Source organism: Rattus norvegicus, chromosome 3 (assembly GCF_021556685.1).
Source record: "Rattus norvegicus strain SHRSP/BbbUtx chromosome 3, alternate assembly SHRSP_T2T, whole genome shotgun sequence".
NCBI classification, from domain to species: Eukaryota; Metazoa; Chordata; class Mammalia; order Rodentia; family Muridae; genus Rattus; species Rattus norvegicus.
The window spans coordinates 6,577,951-6,600,311 of NC_141536.1; the positions used below are offsets into that span (position 1 = coordinate 6,577,951).

General features: G+C 43.7%; 1 protein-coding gene across 30 annotated transcripts in view; it reads right to left on the minus strand.

The window, feature by feature from the left end:
• Ehmt1 (euchromatic histone lysine methyltransferase 1) overlaps positions 1-18,861 on the minus strand; it is a 148,589-nt gene extending 129,728 nt beyond the window's left edge. For 25 of the 30 annotated variants that reach the window (XM_087652924.1, XM_087652918.1, XM_087652922.1 and 22 more), the window contains exon 1: positions 18,808-18,861. Coding sequence is in view for 12 of the 30 variants with exons in the window: in XM_087652909.1 (XP_087509035.1) it covers positions 18,808-18,828 (21 nt within the window). In the remaining 18 variants the exon portion in view is untranslated. 30 annotated transcript variants of the gene reach the window in all.
• Between the last annotated feature and the right edge of the window lie 3,500 nt (positions 18,862-22,361).

Genomic DNA, 22,361 nt, shown 5'->3' on the forward strand with positions numbered 1-22,361 from the left:
TCTGTTTTATTTTTGTGTGGTGCTTGGATTGAACCTAAGACCTTACGCATGCCAGACAAAGTACCATGGAAGTGCATCTTGTTAGAACAGGAGCCTGCCATCAAGACAATGGTCCCTCTAAAAGACTAAATCCCAGTCTGAAAAGGTCAGGCCAAGCCTTCCTACACTTAGCTCTCTCTAAGGCACAGACTTGAGAAGCAGTCTGTGCTGCAGCACCTCGGTTCTTAACTTCTGATAGCTGGCTCTCCCCGCTCTGTCGCACATCCCATGTTGAACTAACTCATGAGGTGTGGACTTCCTACCAGTGCCCCAAACCTTTTTATGAACTTTAAGGTTCTAATATTTATTTTTATGCATATGTCTATGCCTGTATCTGAGTGTTTAGAGTGCACAGAGTGTGTGCAGATGCCTGTGGACACCAAAGGGTATAAGATTTCCTAGAACTGGAGTTGCAAGTGGTAGTGAGCCACCTGATGTAGGTGCTGGAAATCGAACCAAGATCCTCTTCAATGGCAGCAAGACTCCTAGGTGCACAAACATCTCTCCAAGCACCACTGAAATGTAGGAAGGGTTGGTACTTCCTGTCCCTGGACTGCTCTGGAGTCACCCTCCAGCTGTCCCTCCAGCACTCCCACCCCACCATTCTGATGCTGACTCACTTCTTAAACTCTTCTTCAGAGTTTACTTTTAACTTTTGAGGCAGGGTCTTTCTATATGGACCAAGATGGTTTCAAACGTAGAGATTTGCCTACCTCTGCCTCCTGAAATAATTTTATCTTTATTTTTAATTATTAAGTGTATGGGTATTTTACCTACATGTATGTCTGTGCACCACCTGCATGCAGTACCCAGGCCAAAATAAAGTATATGCTCTCCCCCAGAGCCAATTAGAAGCAACTACTCTTAAACATTAAGCCCCTGACTTTATTCACTTTTTAAAATATTTTCAATGATTTTCTTATTTTTCTTTTATGTGCATTGATGTTTTGTCTGTGTGAAGGTGTCAGATCCCCTGAAACTGGAGTTACAGAAAGTTGTGAGCTGCCATGTGGGAACTGAACTTTGGTCCTCTAGAAGAGCAGCCAGTGTTCTTAACCACTAAGCCATCTCTCCAACCCTGATTTTATTCGTAATACTGAATAATGACACTCTTATGTGTGTTATGTGTGTACGTGTGTGTGTGTTTGTGTGTGTATGTATGTTCTTCATTCATTTGCTGATGAACACCTTGCCTAATTCCCTGACTTAGCTACCATAATAGTACTGAAATAAACATAGATATATAGGTTTTGCTGTGTAGTATGTACAACTGGATTCCTTAGTATGTACATATATACTTATCCATTTATATATATTTATATGCTTACCTTTGCACATACATACTTAACTAGAGCATATAGTAGATCTATTTTAATTTAGTTATTCATTTAATAAAGAATATATTTAATAAATATACTTTAATAAAGAATGTATCCAGAAAAAAAATTTTTAAGGAGGCTAAGGCAGAGCAACTGCAAGAACTGAGAATTATCTAGGTTACAAGTGGGAGTTCAAACGAACATATTAATTTAGTGAAAACTTGTTTCAAAATAAAACTAAAAGAGGCTGAGGATGTAGCCCAATGGTACAGTGCTTGCCCAGTATACGCAAGGCTCTGAGTCTGACTTCCAAAGTCAATAAAGTAGGCAAATAAATTAGAGACTTTTCAAATGAAGAAATAAAAGTAGCTAATAAATTCACAAAAATGTTCAACCACTCCAGTCATCAGAGAAATGCAAGCAAAGCTATGGAGGGTTACCAGATGACTCAGCAATTAAAGTCAATTTGCACCAAGGCTGATGACCTGAGTTCAATCCCTGAAATCCTGAAATGATAGAGACCCAGCTCTGCAGGATATCCAACCTGCAATGTAGGCGTGCACACCTCCTCACATCACATAAACATGCCTTCTGCCAGCCTCATGGACACCAAGCACATGGTGATGTACATAAATAAAAGTAGGAAAACTGTCCATACGCGTAACACGAAGGGAAAAACTATATGAGCTAGCATGGTGACACACATCTGTGATCCCAGTATTTGGGAAGCAGAGGCAGGAGAACTGCTGTCAGTTCATAGCCACCCTGGTCTATAGAGAAAGTTCCTATCCAACCTGAGGTACAGCCAGATTTATCTCAAAACGACAACAACAAACCTACCCAGAGATCCTACCTCACTTGGGTAGAATGACTATTGTTAAGTATACAAAAACTAGAGTGTAAGATTTGGCTCAACAGGTAAAAACACATACTGCTCTTGCAAGTGACTCAAGTTCCACTCCTAGCACTCAGTTCAGATAGCTCACACCCACTCAAGGCAATCCAAAGCCTGTGGCTTCTGAGGACATACTCCCTTTGCAGGCACCAGTACACAAGCACACACAGAAACAATGTAAATATAATAAGGTCTGGCAAGATGCCTCAGCAGTTAAGAGCGCTGGCTGCTTCTCCAAAAGATCCAGGTTTATTATCAGGTCTACATGGAAGTTCACTTTTTAGAGAACTTGTTATCTGAAGCCAAGAAACTGGCTGCTCGTGAAAATGAAAGATTCTTTACCTCATGCTATTTTTTAAAAAAATGAAAACACAAATTAAAAAGGTAAACTTTAAGGACTGGAGAGATGGCTCAGCAGTTAAGAGCACTGGCTGCTCTTCCAGAGGTCCTGAGTTTGATTCCCAGCAACCACATGGTGGCTCACAACCATCTGTAATGGGATCTGACGCCCTCTTCTGGTGTGTCTGCAGACAGCTACAGTGTACTCATAGGCATAAAGTAAATAAAATTTTTTTAAAAAGTAAACTTTAGGAGACGGAAACATGGTTCAGCAGTTTAAAGCACTGACCGTTCCTCCAGAGGACCTGGGTTCAACAACCAACATCCACAGGGTGGCTAACTCCAGTTCTAGGGCATTTACACCTACTTCTGGACTCCTCAGTCAATAAGCACACATACATGCAATCAAAGCAATCATGCAGCTATAATAAAAATAAGTAGATTCTTTAAAAGTCAACTTGGGAGACTTGAAGAGGTAGTTTTCATTTTGTTTTGTGTTTTGAGACAGGTTCTTTGTCGTGTAACTGTGGCTAGACTGGAACTCCCTATATAGACCAGAAACCCAAAGCAACACTGAGCAGGGCTGAAGAGAAGGTCCTGAGTTCAACTCCCAGAAACCACATGGTGGCTCAGAACCATCTACAATGCAATCTAACGGCCTCTTCTGGCACGCAGGTATACATATGGATAGAGCACTCATATATTTAAAATAAACTAATTAAAAACAAAACAAAACAAAAACAAGAAGCACTGAGTACCAAGCTAGGCATAGAAGCATATACCTACAATCCCAGCACTCAGGAAGCTGGCAAGAGGACCATGAATTCAATTCTAACCTGAACTACACAATGAAAAGGGGATTGAAATTTCTAAAATAAAAACTTGAAAAGACATTTCATACGCAGGTAAATGTTTTTCAGCCTATGATTCAAAATAAAAAAAAGAACTAACCTTTAAAATGGGAATCTGGAGCCAGCCATGGTGGTGTACACCTTTAATTCCAGCACCAGGAAAGCAAAAGTTGGAAAATCTCTGTGAGTTCAAAGCCAGCTTCATCTATATATCAAGCTCCAGGATAGCCAGGGTTATACAAAGAGACTCTGCCTCAGGGAGGGGGTGGGGGAGAGAGACTCTGCCTCATAACAGCTAAGCAGTAACTTTGTGTGTGGGAACATGGGCTAGAGCGATGACAGAATCAATGAAGTGCTTAATATGGGCCCTCGCTGGGTTCCTAGCTCAGGTGTGGTGATTCACACTTGTAATGCCAGACCTGGAGAAATGGAGATGGGGATCCTTTGCAGCTGGATTGCTGACCAGCCCATTTATCACAATCAGCAAGCTCCAAATTCAGCCAGCATGTTTCTAAAAAATATGAAGGGTCTGATGACAAGTCTCACCAACACCCACATGATGGCTCACAGCATATAAATGAGTACACTGTCATTGTCTTCAGACACACCAGAAGAGGGCATCAGATCCCATTACAGATGGTTGTAGTTGCTGGGAATTGAACTCAGGACCTCTGGAAAAGCAGCCAGTGCTCTTAACTACTGAGCCATCTCTCCAGCTCCCAAGACACTGTTATATATAAATTTTTTTTAAAAAATCTTTTTGGTGAGCCCAGCATAGTGGTACATTCCTTTAATCCTAGCATTCAGAAGGAAGATGTAGGCAGATCTCTGAGTTCAAAGCCACCCTGGTCTAGAGAGAGATCGGAAACAGTCAGAGCTACATAATAAGTTCCTATCTCAAAGAATTTAAAAAAAAAAAAGTTGAGTGCTCTAACTCAAGTGACCTGCTGTCACTCTTAACATTATTCTCACCTGTACTGTTGCTTTGAATAAAGTTTTTGCTATTTCTGAAAAGAAAAAAGAAAGAAAGCAACTGAGGAAGATACAAAATGTTGACTTCTAGCTAGCACACACAGACACACACACACACACACACTTGTGCATACTCACACAAACACACATCAAAGAGAATATTGGGACATATATTCACAATCTACACATAAGATTAGTACTAGAAATGCGCCCAAAGCTACTAAATAAGAAATGTACAAACCAACAGAGAACAATAAAAGACAAGCTGATGACATAACTCTGCCTCCGCCTGCCTCCTAAATTCTGGCTTTTTAAAGACTATGCTGGCCTTGAACTGACTACCTCTGCCTCCCAAGTGCTAAAATAAAGGACTGCACTACCACCACCCAGCACGTTGTTTATTTAGAGATGCTGACATTCTTAGAAAGTATATGGACTGAAGTCAATATTGAAATGAAGTCACATGAAGCTGCCCATTCCACTCAGAGTCCGAACTATTTCACCATATTAATAACTTCCGTGCCTTTCTTTTAGAATAAACTGAAGATACCTAATTAATTAATTAAAATATTATAAGTAAAGTCTGGAATGCTGGAGAAACCCTGTAATTCCAGTACTTGGGAGGTAAAAGCCAGAGGTTCAAGAATTCAAGGCTAAACTGACCTACAGAGTGATTTCAATGGCAGCCAGGGATACATGAGAACCTGTCTCAAAAAATCAAAACGAAACAACAAAAAAGAATATAAATGGCGGTTTTGGGATTTAACTCAGTGGTAGAGCACTTGCCTAGCAAGCGCAAGGCCCTGGGTTCGGTCCCCAGCTTGGGGGCGGGGGGGTTGTATAAATGGCAAACTTCAAGATAAGTATCACCATTCTAACTCCAAATTTTTCATTTCCTTCCAGCTTTACTGTGTATGTACATGCTTTATATAGTTGCAAGCTATATAAGCCGAAACCTGACAACCACCCTACAACAATAGACAATTTTATTAGGTTCAAAGATCATATTAAAATGAGGCACTGCCTTAACATAATGGGAGTAGTCTCCAGTACACACACTGCCTAGCACCCACAAGGTCCTGGGTTGGATTCCAAAGACTGCAAAAGCAGGGAAGCAGGGAAGGAAAGAAAGGAAGAATGGAGGATCACAAGGAGAGGAAAATATTTTAAAGCAAACTTTGAAAGCACTACTGGAGTCTTGATGTGACAACTGTGACAAGCATGCATTTTACTCTCTCCTGTCCAAGAAGATGCTCTGGGAAGACTCCTGCGCACACAGGCAATGGCCCCTTCTGGTCTTCTACACAGTGAACAGGTCTTTCGGTCTCTAAGAACTTAGGTTGTTTGTTCTCACTGTTGTCTTTTAGATTTGTTATATGTTATGTGCCTAGATGTAAGTATATGCACCACACGGGTGCCTGGTACCCATGGAAGCCAGGAGGGTGTCAGACCCCCTGGAACTGTAATCAGAGTCACGAACAGCTCTGTATGGTTGCTAGAGCTAAAGCCTGGTCTGCAACCACTCCTGGAGCGGTGTGAACCACCCATCGCTCCAACCCTGGTCTGCTTTCAGACAGATCTACCTAAGAGTTGTGTCTGGCCCACAGTTTCACTATACTCCTAGTCTCCCACTCAAGATACTTCTGCCACCAGTGCACTGTTGTTACAAATGTGTCAGTAACATTTTATTACCAGCCTATACCAACCGAGTGCTTGGAAACAGTCCTTGCATTCCTTGTGCTAGATCCCCTCTACTCAAGTCTCTAGCACCCATCCTGTTCCTCATAATGGCATGTATGAACCAAGAGCATTAATTAGAGCCCCAACTTGGATGTACCCTACTATCTAGTAGAGTGCAAGCACCCCTGTGTGCTCAGCTCACTGCATTTCATGTTTTGGGTTCTTTGATTTTGTTTTTTATGTTATGCTAGGCAGGTGTTCTACACTGAACCACATTCCTAGCTCTCTGCTTCATTTCCCAAGAACAATATACAACCCCGTATCTGACTTGAGGTCTGTGTGCACTCAGGTCTCTTAGTCTGAGCAGCTCTGTACAACTCCCTACCTGACCCATCCTACCTTAACCCAGCTAACTTTTTCATAAAAATGACAGGCTAAAGCCAGGCAATGGTGGCACACACCTTTAATCTCACATTTGGGAGGCAGGCAGATCTCTGTGAGTTGAAGCTAGCTAGCCTGGTCTATAGATCGAGTTCCAGAACAGCTAGAACTAAACAGAGAAACCTCATCACAAAACAAAACACAATCAAGAAAAAAAAAAAAAAAAAAGAATGCTTAGATGTATATTCCCTCAACCCTTATTTAAACTGATCTCACTAGGCATGGGTCTTTGTGACTTCCAGGACAACCTGGACTACATACAGAGACCCTGTTTACAAAAAATAAAAAGTAAACTTTGATCTCACTTCAGGATCCCTACAGAGGCATCTGGAGGGTTCACTGTATCTTTCTTCCTCTTCCCAATGTGGCCACTTTGAAGAAATATTTTTCAGCTTCCCTTTTTTTTTCCCTTCGGAGCTGGGGACCTTACCACTGAGCTAAATCCCCAACCCCTTCAGCTTCCCATTTTTAATTAGGCTCCTTAATTAGCTTACTAAAGATGAGTGGCCAGACAGGACTTAGGGCACATACTGTGACCTTTTTTTCAAAATAAGAAAATAAAGGTTTTGAGAAACCGGGTGGTAGTGGCACATGTCTTTCATCCCAGTACTCAGGAGCCAGAGGCAGTTGGATATATGTGAGTTCCAAGACAGCCAGGGTTATTCAGAGATCCTGTCTTTAAAAAAAAAGGAAGGAAGGAAGGAAGAAGAGGAGAACTAGAAGATGATGAAGAGGACTTTCTTTTGTTTTTAGCCAACAGATTCAGATGCCAAACATTTAAAGCAATATCCCAAAATTAGATTGAACCCCACTATAAAATGAGAGAAGCAGTCAACTTTAGCACACAGCCTCCAGTCAACAGACAGATGGTGAGGTTCTCACCATGCAAGACTTACAGGACCCAAGAGAAAAGACCTAGTCTGCTTTCACACAGCTAGTCTCAACAAGCATGGTTCTCCAGCACAGAACAGATGAGAGTGAGAATACCACAAGAAAAAGGAAGCTGGGGCTGGAGAGATAGCTCAGCGGTTAAGAGCACTGACTGCTCTTCCTGAGGTCCTGAGTTCAATTCCCAGCAACCACATGGTGGCTCACAACCATCTGTAAAGAGATCTGATGCCCTCTTCTGGTGTGTCTGAAGACAGCTACAGTGTACTTATATATAATAAATGAATAAATCTTTAAAAAAAAGAAAGAAAGAAAAAGGAAGCTAGGGGTTGGGGATTTAGCTCAGTGGTAGAGCGCTTGCCTAGCAAGCGCAAGGCCCTGGGTTCAGTCCCCAGCTCCGGAAAAAAAAAAAAAAGAAAGAAAAAGGAAGCTAGAGCAGTCCAGAAAGTCATGGAGCTGGGCACTAAGGTAAGACTGCATAAAAGGAACACGCTGGGCAGAAGATGGTGGTGCATATCATTAATTCCAGCACTGGGGAGGCAAAACAGGTAGGTCTGATCTAGAGTGAGACCCTGTCTTAAAGTAAAACAAACAAAAATGAACCACTGAAGCCCAGAGTAGGACCTGTTATGAATTCAAGGATAATATGATCTACAGAGCAAATTCTAGAAAAAGCAAAAATAAAATGCCAAGCTTGGAAAAGAAAGTGGAGTGAGGAGGATCATGAAAAAAAAATCAAATACATCAGAGGTCTGAAGTATCTGCTAAATCTCAACACTATACTCTCTCATGGTGGGGGTTCTTCTGGAGACAGTTTTTTATGCACTGGCCTGGAACTCTGTGTCTCAACACTATACTCTCTCATGGTGGGGGTTCTTCTGGAGACAGTTTTACTATGCACTGGCCTGGAACTCTGTGTAAACTGGACTAAGCTTGACCTTGTGACTGTCCTCCTGCATCTGCCTCCCAAGTGCTGAGAATACAAGGGATGTGATACCACTCAGGCATGCTGCTCCTTTTTTAACTGAAATAATAAATCTGAACACTAACAGGACATGTATTAATTGAAATAAAATGTTCACAGAACTACTTCAAAGTAATTGCCAATGGGATGGGCCATGACAGAAGTACAAGTGAAGCAACACTGGTCAAGAAAAGGCAACTTCATGCTGGGATGCAGCAACGTTCACCACAGTGCTGGCTCTGCTTTCTGTTTTCTTTTAGAATTTCTAAGACAGTTGTCTCCCAGTGTCACTTAGGCCAACCTGGCATTGGCTATGTATCCCAGACTGGCATTGAATTCATGATCCTCTTGCCTCAACCTGGGATTATAGATGTCCAACCAAACATAGCCACCTTCCTCATAACTCATCTACTGAAATAGATTCGAAAAGTCTCCATAACAGAAAGCCTAAAACACCTATCCGTATCTCTGATATACACTCAGAAATCAATCAAGCACTCTCTCCCCCAACCCCTTAAAAAAGGATAGGATCTTGTTCGCCTGGTTCCCAAGTGCTGAGACTGAAGCCAGACACCACCATTGGGACTTGGGAGTATCTTTTAGGATGCATGTTAAGCATTGGCAACCTGTCAAAAGAACTAGTAAGAATGGTTACTAGACAGAAGGGAGATGTTTGTAAACCATGTGCAAGCAGCACCCATAGAATCCAAAAGAGGACATCAGGTCCTCTAGACTTGGAGTTATAGGTGGTTGTGAGCCACCATGGGAACTGAACCTGGGTCTTCAAGAAGAGCGGCAAGTATTCTTAACCACTGAGCCATCTCTCAAGCTCATGCTTTTTTAAATTTTAAGTCACTTATTTAAAAAACTAAATTTAGGGCAATAGATGGCTCAATGGTTAAGAGCAGTAACTGCTCTTCTAGAAGTCCTGAGTTCAATTCCCAGCAACCACATGGTGGCTCACAACCATCTGTAATGGGATCTGATGCCCTCTTCTGGCGTCTGAAGACAGCTACAGTGTACCTATACATAATAAGTAAATAAATCTTTAAACAAAACAAGACACAGGCCAAAGCTACAGATAATAGCCAATCTCATAAAAAAATAAAAAAAAAAAGGCTGGGAACACAGCTCAGCGATTAAGAGACTTACTGTTCTTGCAGAGAACTGGAGTTCACTTCCAAGCACCAAAACTGAATAGCCAACAACCACTTAGAACTCCAATTCCTGGGGGTCGGAAACCCTTTTCCAGCCACCACAGGCAACTGCATTTATGTGCATACTGTCACACAGAGACATTACATATTGAGGAAGTGACTGAATGGCTCAGAGATCAAAAGCAACTACTGCTTGCTTTTGCAGAGGTCCTGGATTCAGCTGCCGGCACCCACATGGCAGCTCACAACTACCTATTACTCCAGTTCCAGAGGATCCAACACCATGCAAGCACATGGTACGCATACACTCACGCACACACCGACGTACCACCACACACACACACCACACACTCAGACAAACACACACACACACAGACACACACACACACACGCACACACGCAAACACACACACACACGCAAACACACATAAAATAAATATTAAAAAAATAAGATAAAAACTAAGTAAGTCAATTTTTCTCAAGATAGGGCTCTCAGTGCAGCCCTGGCTATCTTGGAACTCTGTAAACCAGGATAGCCTCAAACTTAAAGATCCATCTGCCTCCAAGTGTTGGGATTAAAGGCATGCACCACTACAGCCTGACAACAAATAAATTTTTAAAAAATAATACTCAGCTAGAGATGGAGTTCGGTTAGGTAGAGTGCTTGCCTACCATATACCAGCCCCTGGGCTTGATCCCTAGGGCCACACAAAACCTGTCCCGGTAGAGTACATCTATGGCCCCAACACTCAAGAAGTGGAGACAGGGGCTGGAGAGATGGCTCAGCGGTTAAGAGCACCCGACTGCTCTTCCAGAGGTTATGAGTTCAATTCCCAGCAACCACATGGTGGCTCACAACCATCTGTAAAGAGATCCGATGCCCTCTTCTGGTGTATCTGAAGACAGCTACAGTGTGTACTTATATATAATAAATAAATAAATCTTTAAAAAAAAAAAAAAAAAAAAGAAGTGGAGACAGAAGGATCATAAATTCTCTGTCAGCCTTCATGGAGTTTTAGGCCAACCTGTATTACGTGAGACCCTGTGTTGTGAGTGATTGCTCTCTGAGTCAAGCAACTGACATCTTGGGACATTCAGCATGCCCTTGCAAAAGATGAATTGTGTTTGTTGATGGTTTATGCACCCAATCAGGAAGGTAAAGAGGGATACCAGATTCTCACACAACTCTACTTTAATTGTTTGTGGCATGGGGGAGGGGTAGAGAACATATACAGGTGGGAGAAGATGAGAGCAAAGGTCTCCACTACGCAGCCATGAAAAGTCTTCATCCTTCTGGGTAAAGGCTCTCTCCTATTACGGCCTGTTTAGGTAGACAACAGCCACACCCCTGTAAGTAATCCCTCACCTATGATCAGTAAAGAAACCCAATAAAAACGCATTGGTTCACCAGACTGAAAACTGGCAGAACCATGTCTCAGATTGTTGTTGGGACCTTTGCAAAAGGAATGAATGTTGTTCATGTCTACTCCTGAGTTGGGCCACAAAGGTACTTTGCACCCAGAGAGCATTAGGGAACCAGGAATGCTAAACACCCGGACAGCTCAAAACACACACACACACACACACACACACACACACACACACACACACACACACACACAAAACTGTTTTCCTGCCAAAAGGCTCAGAGTGGATATTGTTAAGAACCTGCAGTCTTGGGCTGGAGAGATGGCTCAGTGGTCAAGAGCACCGACTGCTCTTCCAGAGGTCCTAAGTTCAAATCCCAGCAACCACATGGTGGCTCACAACCATCTGCAACAGGGATCTGGTGCCCTCTTCTGGTGTGTCTGAAGATGGCAACAGTGTACTCATAAATAAGTAAATAAATAAATAAATCTTTAAAAAAAAAAAAAAACAAAAAAACATGGGGTCTTTTTGCTGACTGTAGAGGCAGACCTCACCCAAAACCCCCAGTCTCTCTCCCTAGGCCTTTATCTTTAGCTCCAGTTAATAGACCCATCCCTGGGGTAGATGTCACATGTACTTCATAGCCTGCTGACCTCTATACTATCCCACTCAGAGGATTCTAGACCCTTTAGCAACAGAACCCACCCTCATGGTCACAAGTATTTTGTAAAAGAGTTTCTAAGTAGACACACCTTGGGCTTTATTGTGCACCTGGACTGAAGTGATTTCTGCCTGGAAACCTGGAATAGGAATAACTGTTGCACTGGGTTTAAATATGCTGGCAGGGAACCGCCTGGCATCAGACTCCCCAATCTGATCCAAGTCTTCATCCTCACCTCTTCACATTTGCTTCCCTGTCTGGACACCTGCAGGGTCCCCTTTCCTGCTAGAAAAGAATTTTAGCAAAACCCTATCTCACAAAAATGTATTACAGGGCTGGAGAGAAGGCTCAGCAGATAAGGGCACTCACTGGCTGCTCTTCCAGAGGTCCTGAGTTCAATTCCCAGCAACCACATGGTGGCTCACAACCATCTGTAATGATCTGATGCCCTCTTCTGGCACATGGCACATAGGTCATTTATGTATATATAGATTACATAGATAAAATAAATCTTTAAAAAAAAAAAGAACCCGGAAGCCAAGCAGACACCTAGGTGGAGGTAACCTGCCTCGTGGCAAAACTTAGATCAGAATAAATGTGATATTTATTTATGAAAAAAAAAAAGAAAGAAAGAAATCCTCCTTAAAAAATGTAATACAACAAAAAGTCAGATGCAGAGGTCTATGCATTCAAAAGGCAGAAACAGGAGTACTGCACATTTAAGAGTAGCTTGACCTAAATAGCAACTTCTATGCCAGGTGGGGAACTACAGTGAAACCACCTCAACACCATCACTGCCCCAAAATCCTCAAAATATGACTCACAAGCTAAATGGTTTTAGGGCAAAGACAAACGAATTGTTATAGTATGCAGAGGCAGAAGCAGGAAATCAGGGTGCTAGCCTCCACTCTGGCAATGACTACTCAGACAACTGAAGTGTCCATGGCTGCCCTAGTGTTAGAGCTGAAGGACAAGTGCCAGCATCATCTCTGCTGGCCTGTCATGTGAGCCACTGAACACTCCTATCACAAACCATTCCATCACCTCATCACACTCACACACACACAAAGAAATGTGAAAACATTATTCTTGGTTTTTCAAGACAAGGTTTCTCTGTGTAGCCCTGGCTGTCATGAAATTCACTCTGTAAACCAGTCTGGCCTTAAACTCACAGAGATCCACCTGCCTCTGCCTCCTGAGTGCTAGGATTAAAGGAATATGCCATCACCACTCAGCCTTTTCTTTCTTTTAATCTTATTTTTATTTTATACGCAGGTGTTTTAGCCTGCATGTGTGTCTGTGTGAAGTTGTCATATCTTGGAGTAATAGACAGTTGTGAGCTGTCATGTGTGGTGCTGGGAATTAAGCCCAGGTCCTCTGGAAGAGCAGTCAGTGCTCTTTACTGCCTAGCCATCTCTCCAGCCTGTAAAAAAAAAAAAAATTAAGAACATTCATTATAGCACTATTAATAAAGATAAAAAATAAATCATTAGTTTAAAAGCCATATATCTAGGCTTTTACATACTGTTACTTTTTTTTTTTTTAAGATTTATTCTATATAAGTACACTGTCGCTGTCTTCAGACACACCAGAAGAGGGCATCAGCTCTCATTACAGATGGTTGTGAGCCACCATGTGGTTGCTGGGAATTGAACTCAGGACCTCTGGAAGAGCAGCCAGTGCTCTTTTTTTTTTTTTTTTTTTTTTGGTTCTTTTTTTCGGAGCTGGGGACCGAACCCAGGGCCTTGCGCTTCCTAGGCAAGCGCTCTACCACTGAGCTAAATCCCCAACCCCGCAGCCAGTGCTCTTAACCACTGAGCCATCTCTCCAGCCCCTACTGTTACGTTTTTAAGGGTAAAGTACATCTGTGTTAAAGCAAAGCCAAACAACACACAGGCAGTGGTGGTGTACGCAGAGCCAGGCTGAGCACACCTACACACAGCTATATACAAGCTGAGCACACCTACACACAGCTATACACAAGGAAATCCTTTTAAGTTGCAGAACAAACCAGGTGTAGTAGCCCATGCCTCAAGTGGATCTCTGAGTTCAAGGCCAGTCTGGTCTCCATAGACCAGGACTATATACAGAAACCCTGTCTTAAAAAACAAAAACAAGCAAAACCTGTTTTCAGTAAATAAAATTGGATTCAATTCCAGCACATGGAAACTGTGTACAACTACAAAATGAATTCAAGGACAGTCTGTGCTGTCTCAAAAAGAATTATGATGTTGGGCTGGAAAGATGGCTCAGTGGTTAAGAGCACTGACTGCTCTTCCTGAGGTCCTGATTTCAATTCTCTGCAACCACATGGTGGCTCACAACCATCTGTAAAGGGTTCCAATGCCCTTGTCTGGTATGTCTGAAGACAGCAACAGGGCACTCACAAAATAAATAAATAAATCTTTAAAAAAAAAAAAGAGGGGGCTGGAGAGATGGCTTGGGGGCTGGAGAGATGGCTCAGCGGTTAAGAGCGCCCAACTGCTCTTCCAGAGGTCATGAGTTCAATTCCCAGCAACCACATGGTGGCTCACAACCATCTGTAAAGAGATCTGATGCCCTCTTCTGGTGTATCTAAAGACAGCTACAGTGTACTTATATATAATAAATAAATAAATCTTTAAAAAAAAAAAAAGAATTGTGATGATTATGATGATAAATAAACAAAATTAAAAATTAAAAAGCCAGGCATTGTGGAAGACTCCTTTAATTTCAGCAGAGGCAGGTGGATCTGAGTTCAAGACCAACCTGGTCTACAAAGTCAATTCCAGGACAGCCAGTGATAAGCAGAAAAATCCTGTCTCAAGGGAAAAAAATAATAGTAATGACTTAAAAATCAAATGGAGGGGTTGGGGATTTAGCTCAGTGGTAGAGCGCTTGCCTAGGAAGCGCAAGGCCCTGGGTTCGGTCCCCAGCTCCGAAAAAAAGAACCAAAAAAAAAAAAAAAAAAAAAAAAATCAAATGAAGTCTGGGTCTAGAGTTGAGTGGCAGAAAAAAATGCCTGACATCAGAAGAGCCTGGAACCCTAGGCTTGCTGTCCAGAGCACGGGGAGCCAGGTGTTTGGTTGTGGAGCTACAACAGCAATAAGACAGTGACTTTCAGAAGTCAGGTGCAGTGGTGGAGTCCTTGCTAAGTATTTGTGACACTTCCTTGAGACAGGAACCTTGGAACCATATGGTCTCAAGTCCTCACTGATCCTGGACATACATTTAAACACACACAAGTCCTCACTGATCCTGGACATACATTTAAAAACACACACACACACACACACAAACACACACACAAACACACACACACAAGTCCTCACTGATCCTGGACATACATTTAAACACACACACACACACACACACACACACACACACACACACAAGTCCTCACTGATCCTGGACATACATTTAAACACACACACACACACACACACACACACACACACACACACAGTATTTCATGTTTAACCAAACTTCTTTTTCTTCAATGTGACAGCAGTGAACTAAGTATATCTATATTTTTAGACATTCCAAAGGTTTGATGCCATTGGAACTTTTTTTAGTTTTTTTGCGTTGTTTGCTTACTTGTTTGTTTTTGAGAATGACCTAAACTATCTCCCTGCCTCTACCTCCGGAGTGCTGAGATCGAAGGCACGCATCTAGACCAGAACCCTATCAGTCCTCAGTCCGGCTCCATCCTCAGTCCCACTGCCTATGTAAGCAACTACTACAAAATATCCCAAGGAAATAGAGAGTGAGAGAGCAAGAAAGGTAGGCCAAAGTCCATTCTAGATAACAGTGAATAGAGCATAAAAGAGTTAAACTGCTCACTTTCTATGCCTGAAGTACACAGATAATCCCCACAGCTGGTGAGTACAGACTTAACACCAACATATATTCAGAAACAAAGTTGCTGCTGCTGCCTCCTAGAAGACTAAAGAGCTTTCAATAATGTCTCTTAGAACTGACCTTTAAAATTTTATGTGTATATATTCTAAAAAACAAAAAGATTTTTGTTTTGGGGGTTGGTGCTTGGTTTTCACGGTAGCTGGTTTTCTTTTGTTTTTCAGGACAGTGTTTCTCTGTGAGCTTTGGCAGTCCTAGAACTCCCTCTATAGACCAGGCTGGCCTTAAACTTAGAATCTGTCTGTCTCTGCCTCCTGAGTGCCAGGACCGCATCTGGATGTTTTCCCTCTTTAAGAGAAATTCTAATCCTGTACCCCAGGCTAACCCAAGTTATGATCTTCCTGCTTCAGCTTCCATGTGCATTTATTATGCACTTCCATACCCAATTAAAATAGAATATTAAAGGAAGAGAAACAAAAACAGGCATGATAAAACACACCTGTGACCCCAGGAAGATCAGGAGTTCAAGGCCAGCATTAGGGGCATAGCACGTCAGAGGTCAGCCTGTGACACATGATGAGACCCATCTCCCCACCCCACCCCTAAAAAAAGCAAACATCAGGGCTGGGAGAGATAACTCAGAAGTTAGAGACTTGTTGCTGTTTCAGAGGCCCAGAGTTCAACTCCCAGCACCTACTTAATGGTTGATAACCACCCTAATTCCAGTTCCACCAATGGTTCCACTGCCTCCACTGACACCTGACATGGAAATACAGAATGTCAAACATTCATACACATAAAATTAGTAATATTTTTAATTTTAATAAAAAAATACATACTAGGCACCCTATTAAGTATAGATTTTGTTTTGGAAGGCCCTCTTGCTGCAAAATAACTTTTGCTGAGACAAAAGCCCTATGCATCAGACACAGTCGGACCCTGTGACTGGGACATACATTTAAACCCAAAAAGTGGAGGAGCCCACACCAATCTACAAAATAGAGTAGAAGATATATTAATAAACCTCTCGGGCTGGAGAGATGGCTCAGCGGTTAAGAGCACCGACTGCTCTTCTGGAGGTCCTGAGTTCAATTCCCAGCAACCACATGGTGGCTCACAACCATCTGTAAAAAGATCCAATGCCCTCTTCTGGTGTGTCTGAAGACAGCTACAGTGTACTTATATATGATAAATGAATAAATCTTTTAAAAAAATAAATAAACCTCTCCACTATCTAAGTAGTTCTCAGTGTAAAAAGGTGTTGGGAGCTGGGGTAAAGGGAAGATACAGACACAATCATGACACACAAATACATATTTAGGTAAGTTTCAAGTGTGAGCTCTACTGGGCTAATCATCCCACAGTTTGTGAACCCTAACCAGCAAATATTTCAAGGTTCACTGAGGATGAACCCATGCTGATCCAACTCCACTGTGTTACAGAAAAGGGCCTCACCCTGTCATGTACTTCCAGGATAAACACTTACAATCGTAAATCCACACAGTATAACACACAGTTTAGCCAGCATGGGCTCTGTACACTCAGAGCCTTGTGTCTTCTAATGGGGCTATGTGCCTGTTGCCTCACTTGCAAAAGGGATACCAGAGAACCTACTTGGTTAGACTACCATCGTGTTATACGCCCTACAATGTGTACAAAATGCCTACAGTGGGGCTGGGTCCAGGCCCAAGCTCACCCTACACACAATCTATGGGATCCGCCTTTAAAATCGAAGACACTTCAGGTCATTGACAACCCACCTTTTTCTGAGGCTGAGAGAAACAGGTTTGAAATGAGCTAACCAGGTAGCTTTGAACGTGCAATCTGCCTGCTTCGGACTCCTGAGTGATAGGATAACAAGCATGCTCTACTACTCAGCTTCCTCAATCAATATAAACACCAACTTTGTGTCTAGCATTGAAAAGTGCCAAAGCTGGGGGCTGGAGGGATGGCTCAGTGGTTAAGAGCACTGGCTAGTCTTCCAAAGGTCCAGAGTTGATTTCCCTGCAACCACAAACTGACTCACAATCATCTTAAATGGGATTGGATGCCCTCTTCTGTTATGCAGGCATACATGCAAATAGAGCACCTGAATACATAAATAAGTCTTTGAAAAGAAAAGAAAATGGCCAGGCCTACAAACTGAGCAAGCAAAGTTACTTAACCCCTACAAAGTCTTATTGTCTTCATCTGCTAAATAAGAAATAACAATACGTGCTGCACAAACTGGATAGGGTTAACTTCTCTGAGGGGTTTAAACAACATCCGAAACGCAAATGATTGAGAGTCACTATGTATCTCCTTCCTTTCACTCCTGGAAATGACTTAGATTATCTCATAGTCATGCGTTCTTGGTGCCTAAGTCAGTTCTTGAACGTTATAAGTACTCAACAAATCCTCCTTCCATTAGATCTGAAAACTAGCCATTCACTTATATGAATACCCCTCAAAAAGGCGAGAAAGAAAAAAGAAGCGCAACGACCATACATTATAAGATAAAATGTACTGCTAAACCTATGCACCGTATGTGCCAGCTTCTCAATATACCTTCACTTTCTGAGGTCTGCAAGTCCCAAAAGCTAACTATTCCGCGGCTAATTTCGGAGGAAAACTGTTAAGTTATACTTTCTTCCAAACCGGCCCCGTACTTCGGCCCTAGGAATACAACACTAGTGCGTTCTGAGGACCCCCGACTCCTGCCGGCCCTTCCCAGCTCCGGGAAGACGCCGGTCCCTCTCGCCCGGGCATAAGGTTTACGCCGCAAAAACCAGGAAGCAAACTATCCCGCAGAAAGAGCCGAGGGAAGGCCACCACGCGAACAAAAGACCGCTAATTCGCCGTCCCCCGCCGCTTTAGTGCCATCGGTGAAGAAATAAACTTGGGTCCGCAGACATTCCTCTGTCGAGCGTGCCCCGTGGTCACCCTGCTGCAGCGGCTTTGTGCGCGGGAGACGCGCGGGACCGGCCAACTTTTCCTTAAAGATGGTGCCACGCTCTCGCGGCGAGTGAAAGGTCACGGCGCGGGGCAGCAGGCGCAGGCCCGCCTCACCTTCGCCGCGCACAAGTTGGCCCGCTCCACTTTGCCTTTTGTCTCCGCCACCCCCGCTCCGACCCGGCCGTAGTCAAGCTCTGGGCTGCGGGCTGCGGAGCCGCGGCCTCCTACCGTCCGCCGCGCTGCTGCCGCCGCCGCCGCAGCTGCTCGGGCCCGCCGTGCACAAAGCGCGCCGGCGGAGCGCGGGCCGGACGCTGGGGCCTCCGCGCCGCCGGGCCCGAGACGGCGGGGGCGCGCGGCCCCACCCAGCTCGAGATTCGCTTGGGTTCCTGTCCCCTCGCCGTGGCTGTTGCCATCATGACCGTGGCCCGCGCCCCAGCGCCGAAAGCCGGCCCCGCACCTCACCTCAGCATCCGCGGCGGCCATGGCCCGGGCCCGCAGCGTGGCCCCGCCCCTCCCGCGCGCCATCGCCCCGCCCGCGCCTCGCGGCCTAGGGCCGGGGCGGGGCTGGCCGGCTACTTCTGCGCCTGCGTAAGCATCCGCGGCTGCGCACCGGGACCCAGTCGTGTGGCGCCTGCGTCTGGAAGCAAGGCCGGGTGGCGCCTGCGCGCTGAAATTCGACCGGGTCTTCTGGAGCTGAGCGTTCACCTGTAAGCTGCTCTGTTTCCCGTCTCCTTGGTTTCGCTCCCACTCATTTACATGCAGTCCATCAGTATTACTTGGAAACTTTCAGATGAAAGCTAGCCCAACGTTTCAAGTTAGGTGCCGGTCTGAGTTAGCCTTGGAAATCGAATTTCCGCTTGGTTCCGCTGAGTGCTGGCTGACCACCCTTTTGTATTGCTTGTTTACACTACACGCTACTACTGGCTTGTTGACTGTCAATAACCCACTGGGTTTCCACACCATGAACTTGAGTCCTGACAACCCTTATTCTGTTTAATAGTGGTCCCAAAGTGCAAGGAAGGTGATGAGACCTTTCCAAAATGCTAGAGAACCATAAAGTGCTCCCTTGAAGGGGGAAGGCAGGAGATTTCAATAAGTAAGTCTTAACGCTGGGGTAACCAAGAGAAAAACGCTAAGAGCTCACTTCCGATGAAACTGTGAAAGAAATCTATGCTAGTTCTGCTGTCAAACTTAACACTGCAAAAGTTCCAGCCACGAGGCATAAGTGCTAAAATAGAAAAGAGTTAGATATTATGTAGATAAAGGATATGAAAATGTGTTCCAGTGATGATCACACATTATGCCAGAAGCATTGAGGCTATATGAAGACTTCTGAAGGGCGGTACCTTAAAAAAAGAGGAGGCGGGCTGGAGAGATGGCTCAGCGGTTAAGAGCACCCGACTGCTCTTCCAGAGGTCATGAGTTCAATTCCCAGCAACCACATGGTGGCTCACAACCATCTGTAAAGAGATTTGATGCCCCCTTCTGGTGTATCTGAAGACAGCTACAGTGTACTTATATATATAATAAATAAAATAAATCTTTAAAAAAAAAGAGGAGGCACCAAGCTATTTCATTGCAAGTGAGAGATGACTATATAGATTTAGAGAGAGGTCCTGACTAGTGTGTGTGTGGTGCTGGTGGTGGTGGAGAGATTGTACAACTGAAGCTGCCACATCTGAAGCAGACTTGAAAAAAAGGGAGTAAGGTGAAAATACTTAGAAAATTTACATCATCTGAAGCAGATGAAGAAGAAACTGAAGCAGAGGCAGGAATGTATACATGAGTAAAGGTTGCTGGAATGTTTAAAAGTTTTAAAATATTAACAAATTATGGGATATGTTCCTAAGAAGGAACACAGTAGTAAAGTCACCAGCACAGCCAAACACAGTGGCATACACCTTTAATCCCAGCACTAGGACCCTGAGGTACATGGAAAGACTCTGTTAACAAAAAAAAGTAAATGATAGAAAGGGATAAGCCCAAGACTTCCCATGCTAGGCTAGCATTCTACCACTGAACTACAACCCCAATCCTTTCCGTCGTTCTCTCTATCCAACAGGACCTCAGTGAGGCTGGCCTCGACGGTATCCTTCTATCTCAGCTTCTCTTGTAGCTGCCATTATAGGCCTCATCATTTGAAGCTGATTTAAAATTTCTATCTATTTCGGGCTTTTTCTTTTGTTTTATTCATTTTTATTTATTACATACACAGTGTTCTGCATATATATGACAGACGAGGGCACTAGATCTTATTATAGATGGTTGTGAGCCACCATGTGGTTGCTGGGAATTGAACTCAGGACCTCTGGAAGAGCAGTCAGTGCTCTTAACCACTGAGCCATCTCTCCTGTTTTATTCATTTTTAATGATTTATTTTCTGTATATCAGTGTTTGTCTACATTTATGTTTGTGTGAGGGCATCAGATCCCCTGGAACTGGAGTTACATATGGTTGTGAGTTGCCATGTCTGTGTTGGGAATTGAATCCAGTCCTCTGGAAGAGCAGTCAGTGCCCTGAACCAGTGAGACATCTTTCCAGCCCCCATGTGTAGCCCAGGCTGCCCTTGAACCCGAGTGTGCCTCCTGCCTCTGCCTCCATCAGCAAGTCCTACTGGCAAGCACCACCATGGAAAGCTTGTTTTATTCTTGAAGCAGGGCCTTACTGCAAAGCATGGATGGCCTCAGACATCCAATGTTCCTCCTGCCTCCATTTCCTGAAGGAATACAGGTATGCCCACGCCACACCTAGCATAGCTAAACATTTTATAAAATTAAATTTTTCACCTGTACAGTCACTAAAAGACTACATTCTGCTACAATACTGCCATGAATTAAAAATGTAAGGACAGAGGACTTTTAATTACAGTGTTTTTTTTTCTCCAAAAGTTCCCCACATGGGTGGGGGATTACCTCTACTATTGAGCATCCTTACCCTCTTGTATCATCTGCTACCAACATCAATTCTTAGAAGTTACAGTGCAACAACTGATGATCCAGACATTGACAACCAGTACTGACTGGTGTTGCAATGCCACTTATGTGATCGCTTCACTTTGTCATCATAGCATCTCAAGTCCCTGTGAAAAGGGATGAGTACAAAATGGCAAGATCATTTGGAAGTGAGACCACATTCATGTAATTTTGTTACAATTAGTCTCATACTTGATATACTGTGTTATTAATGGTACTAAACTCTTCCTGTGTTGAATTTATAAATCTCTATCATACCTATAAATAAAGCTAAAATATATACAGAACTCTATGCTATGTGCAGTTTTGGGCATCCACCGGGGGTCTTAGACCATACTCCTTGCAGATGAGGAGACACTACTGAATTGTTTTATTCTAAATTGGTTTCTGGTAGGCTGATCAGAGGAGCCTGAAGTGTGCAACTAACATAGGCCTTTAATGTTTTGGTATCAGACAGGGTTTCTCTGTGCAGTTCCAGCTGTCCTGGAATTCCATCTGTCCACCAGGCTGGCCTTGAACTCAGAGATCTACCTGGCTCTACCTTCCAAGTCCTGGGATTAAAGAGTGACCACCAGTAGTACCTCACCGAGGCTTTGAGTCTTGATCTCCAATCACAGACACACTTTTATTTCCTTGGTTCTCCCAAAAAGCAGATACTGTGAGTTGTGCTGGGGGAATGCCTCAGTAAGGGATCTAGGGATGGGGCTGCTCTGCTTGGGAGGTACACCTGGTAAAGGACGGTACTCCAACATGAGGAAGGTCCTAGATGGAGCAATGTCACATTAGGAGGAATGTCACAGTTGGGAGGAGGGATCCTAGTAAGGAGCATGTCCCAACTTTGTAGGGAACATTCTGTTTAGCAAAGGTATGTCTATAGGTTTGAGCGCACAAAGGGAATTCCATTGGGAGGATGATCCAACAGAAAAAAGTAATCTCTCAAATAGCATATCTGCCCCCCACAAGAGGGGGCTATTCCAACAGGGAGAGATGTCCCAGCTGGCCAGTCCCTCACAGCCCTCTCACCCCTATTAATGAGAATACAAA